This window comes from Solanum tuberosum, unplaced genomic scaffold (genome assembly GCF_000226075.1).
Source record: "Solanum tuberosum cultivar DM 1-3 516 R44 unplaced genomic scaffold, SolTub_3.0 scf00074, whole genome shotgun sequence".
NCBI classification, from domain to species: Eukaryota; Viridiplantae; Streptophyta; class Magnoliopsida; order Solanales; family Solanaceae; genus Solanum; species Solanum tuberosum.
In genome coordinates, this window is record NW_006238998.1 from 432,842 (window position 1) to 437,284 (window position 4,443).

A 4,443-nucleotide genomic window follows, 5' to 3' on the forward strand; every position below is an offset into this window, starting at 1 on the left:
GTGCTGAGCATAAGAGAAAATGAGTGAGAAAGAGATGAACTTTAGCCAAGCGGGTCACCGAGATGATATTGATGATATTAACAGTGTGCACAACAAAATTCAATTGGGTTGAATTGGTGCATTCTGCCTACCATCAACCGAAAAGGATGCTATATTTGATGTTACGAGCACAACTCTCCATCTCCTTCAAATGAAGGGACTCTACGGAGGGTTGACTCATGAAGACCCACATGAGCATGTGTGGAATTTTATAGATGTTTGCTGCCCGCTTTCATTCACGAATGTGTCTCAAGAATCAATCCGGCTCAGGTTATTTCCACTATCTTTGACGGGGGAAACTAGCAAATGGTTGGCTGAGTTACCAAGGAATTCTATAACATCGTGGGATGCATTTACCATGACATTCAATGCGAGGTTCTTTCCCCCGTCGAGGGTGATGAAACTGAGAGATAACATTCAAGGTTTCAAGCGATTCGAGGATGAACCCATCCATAAAATGTGGCTGAGGTTTAAGAAACTCCTATTTCAATGCCCGACTCACGGACTGCCAAACAATGTGCTGCTCTAATACTTTTATTGAAGTCTTGATTCGGTAAATAAAAGAGTGGTTTATCAATTGGTTCGAGGTGGAATAATGTTGCAATCGTTTTAGGTGACTTCATTTCTTCTTGATGACATGACGAAAATAAATCAGCTTGGTACACTCAAGAAGATCAAGTTTCGCCCATTTGCTTTAGAATGACTCAAGAGCAACTTGAAAAGGAAAGATAAAGGGATGAGAACATCAAGAAAATGTTATCCCAAATGGAGCTACTACAAACACAAGTGTTAGAGGATGTGAAAAAGCCCAAAGGAACGAGGGGAGTGTTTAGAGTTTAGGTGGGTTCTTCCTCGAGCTATTCAAAGCTAGGGGAGAATCAAGGTTGGAACTCTAATAAATATGAGGAGTGTTTTCACTCACGCTATTTACAGCGGGGTGGGAATCAAGGTTGGAACTCTCACAAAGAAGAAGAGAAAAGAAGATACTATCAAGAATGGTCTGAGCAAAGTGATCCTTGGAGAAGATAGGATGATCATTAAGAAGACCACACTCAATCGAGTGAGAGCCCAAAGTCAAAAGGGAGTGCAAGTAGTCTCCGTGTGGACGACTTGTTGTCTCATATCCTTGACAAAGTCGAGGATTTGGATGATTGTCTAAAAGGGATAAAAGCCAATTTCTCATCATTAAACAATAAAGTGAACTCTCACGCTGATACAATCAATCTACTTTAAGGTCAGTTAAGTCTACTTTCACCACAATTAGAACCAAAAATGATAGGGGACGACGAAACCATACACATCACAACTTTGGGTAGGATGGTTATAGAGATCTGGTTGTGGTTATGCGTACTGGGAAGGTAGTAGCAGGTGATATGAAGGGTATTGATGAAGCACAAGCTCATGAAGAAGACAAAAGTATTAAGGAAGAAAAGACACCCATCCAACAAAGCGTTACCAAAGAGTTACAAACAGATGCAGCAAAAAGCACTCCAATGTCAAAAGTGGTGCAACCTCTTCCCAAAATAACTCCTCAATTTCCCCAACGTCTCAAGAAGAAAAATGAGGATGAAAACTTCAAGAGGTTCTTATCGGTGTTTAATACATTATCGATTAATCTCCGTCTAGTGGAGGCATTGTTGGAGATGCCGGGTTATGCCATGTTTATGAAGGAGTTAGTCACAAAGAAAAGAAGTTTGGACTTTGAAACAATTGAAGTCTCTCATAGTTTTAGTGCAATTATGACAAATGAGACAATAAAAAAAAAGGGAGATCCTGTAGCCTTCAACATTCCTTGCACAATCGGTATGCTCCAATTGGCCAAGGCCCTATGTGATTTAGGAGCAAGTATAAATCTAATGCCATATGCGATCTATAAGCAACTTGGGTTGGGTGAACTAAAGTCCATAACAATGAGGCTTTTGATGGCAGACCGATCTATCAAGAACCCCGTGGGAATACTCTATGATATCTTGGTAAAGGTTGACCGATTCATTTTTTCGGCTGATTTTGTCATCCTTGATTGAGAGATTGATGCAGAAATTCCAATTATTTTGGGAAGACCTTTATTTGCAACCAGGAGAGCATTAGTAGATATTGAAAGTGGAGAGTTGAAATTCTGGGTGTATGAATATGAAGTAACCTTTAATGTGTGTAAGTCTATGAAGCACCCAAGCTATTTTCATGTGGTTTCAACTATTGGTATAAATGATGAAGTTGTGGCTAGTGTTAGCCATTTGATGTTCATGAGTGAGCCACTTGAAACGGTACTTGCAAACTATGATGAGTCTAAAGTCCAAGGTTACGATGAGGTAGTAGCTGCCCTTTCAAGTTTGGGGGAATATTCAAAGACTCTAATAAAGTTGGATGTTGATCTAAAGAATCGATAAAATCCTCCCGCAAAGCCATCAACGGAGGAACAACCAAAGCTTGAGTTAAAAGTGCTCCTCTCCCATCTTGGATATGCATTCTTGGGGGAAAATAACACCTTACCCATAATTATTGCAGTTTAGTTTCTTGAATGGCAAGTGAAGTTTCTCCTTGAAGTGTTGAGAAGATACATCAAATCCATTGGATGGACTATCAGTGACATTGTGGGCATTCCACCCGGCATTTGCACTCACAAAATTCAGATAGCGAGTGTAAGTCAAGTGTTGAGCATCAAAGGAGATTGAACCCACCAATGCAAGAGGTGGTGAAAAAGGAGATAATAAAGTGGTTGGATGCAGGGGTGATTTACCCTATTGCGGATAGTAAGTGGGTGAGTCCAGTCCAATGTGTACCAAAAAAGGGAGGCATCACGGTGGTCCCAAATGAAAAGGGGAAGCTTGTTTCTATGCGACCGGTAACCGGATGGAGATTATGCATGGATTACCGGAAATTAAACTCCTGGACCGAAAAAGATCACTTCCCCATGCCCTCTATGGATCAGATGCTTGATCGACTTTCAGAAAGAGGATGTTATTACTTCTTGGATGGGTACTCCGGATATAATCAAATCTCTATTGCCCCGCAAGACAAAGAGAAAACCACTTTCACTTGTCCGTATGGGACTTTCACTTTCAAAAAAATGTCGTTCGGGTTGTGTAATGCTCCAACAACATTTCAACATTGCATGCTATCTATTTTTGCTGATATGGTAGAAGATTCAATGGAAGTCTTTATGGATGACTTCTCAGTTGTGGGTGATACTTTCAAAGCATGGTTGGCACACTTGGGGAAGGTCCTTCAGAGATGTGTGGAGACAAATTTGTTCCTAAATTGGGAGAAATTCTACTTCATGGTTAGGGAAGACATAGTTCTTGGTCACAAAATATCACAAAAAGGGCTGGAAGTTGATAAAGAAAGAATTGAAGTCATAAAGAAGTTACCACCACCGATCTCGGTGAAAGGCATTCGAAGTTTCTTGGGGCATGTAGGTTTTTACCTAAGGTTCATCAAAGAATTTTCCAAAATTTCACACCCTTTGTGCAAACATTTGGAGAAGGAAGTAAAATGCAATTTTGATGATGCTTGCATGATAGCCTTTAAATGTTTGAAAGAGAAATTGATTTCCACTCCGGTTATCATTAGTCCCGATTGGTCATCACCCTTCGAAGTGATGTGTGATGCAAGAGGCACGACACTAGGCGTTGTGTTCGGGAAAAACACAATAAGCTATTCTACCCCACTTACTACGCAATTAAAACTCTGAATGGTGCTCAGTGTAACTATACAGTTACGAAACAAGAATTACTTGCAGTGGTATATGCATTTGAGAAATTTCGAGCATAGTTGCTAGGCACCAAAGTGTTTATTCATACAAATCACGCTGCTCTGTGGTATTTGATGGAAAAGAAAGATGCCAAGCGAAGATTAATAAAGTGGGTGCTGCTGTTGCAAGAATTTGACTTTGAAGTCAAGACAAAATAGGTTGTGAAAATCAGGTGGCTGACCACCTATCAAGATTAGAAGGCAAGGAGAATGACGAGCTAGAGGTAGACATAAATGATGTTTTTCCCAATGAACAGGTATTCACAGTAACTCTACAACAAACTTTTTGGTATGCTGATTTTGCTAATTATGTAGTGTGTGGATTGATACCGGAGAAACTGAACTTCTACCAACCAAAGTGGTTTTTTATGTCAAGAAATACTTTTGGGATGAACCATACTTATTCAGAGAGTGTGCAAACCATATCATTTGGAGATGTGTGCCGGAGGAGGAATTCAGCAAAATTCTCCATGCTTGTCATGCTTCACCGATTGGTGGTCATCATGGTGGGGTTCGTACAACTGCTAAAATTCTTCAAAGTGGTTACTACTGGCCATCCCTTTAAAAAGATGCTCATGATTTTGTTAATAAGTGCACTCAATGTCAAAACACAAGGTGGAGTGTCCAGAAGGCATGAGCTGCCCCTCAAGCCTA

The 4,443-nt window shown here is 40.4% G+C and overlaps 1 protein-coding gene across 1 annotated transcript; it reads left to right on the forward strand.

Annotated features, from left to right (window-relative positions):
• Positions 1–1,382: 1,382 nt before the first annotated feature.
• Positions 1,383–2,426, forward strand: LOC107060294 (uncharacterized). The gene is made up of 2 exons (XM_015308013.1): positions 1,383–2,012; positions 2,067–2,426. Exons 1-2 carry the CDS (start codon positions 1,383–1,385, stop codon positions 2,424–2,426), a joined length of 990 nt encoding a protein of 329 aa, XP_015163499.1.
• Positions 2,427–4,443: the final 2,017 nt, after the last annotated feature.

What these genes read in the sequence shown, in the direction of transcription:
- LOC107060294 (XM_015308013.1), top strand. Translation starts at nt 1,383, where the DNA reads ATGCGTACTGGGAAGGTAGTAGCAGGTGATATGAAGGGTATTGATGAA. An exon ending in GAATACTCTATGATATCTTG is followed by an intron (nt 2,013 to 2,066) that starts GTAAAGGTTGAC and finishes CTTGATTGAGAG; the next exon opens with ATTGATGCAGAAATTCCAAT.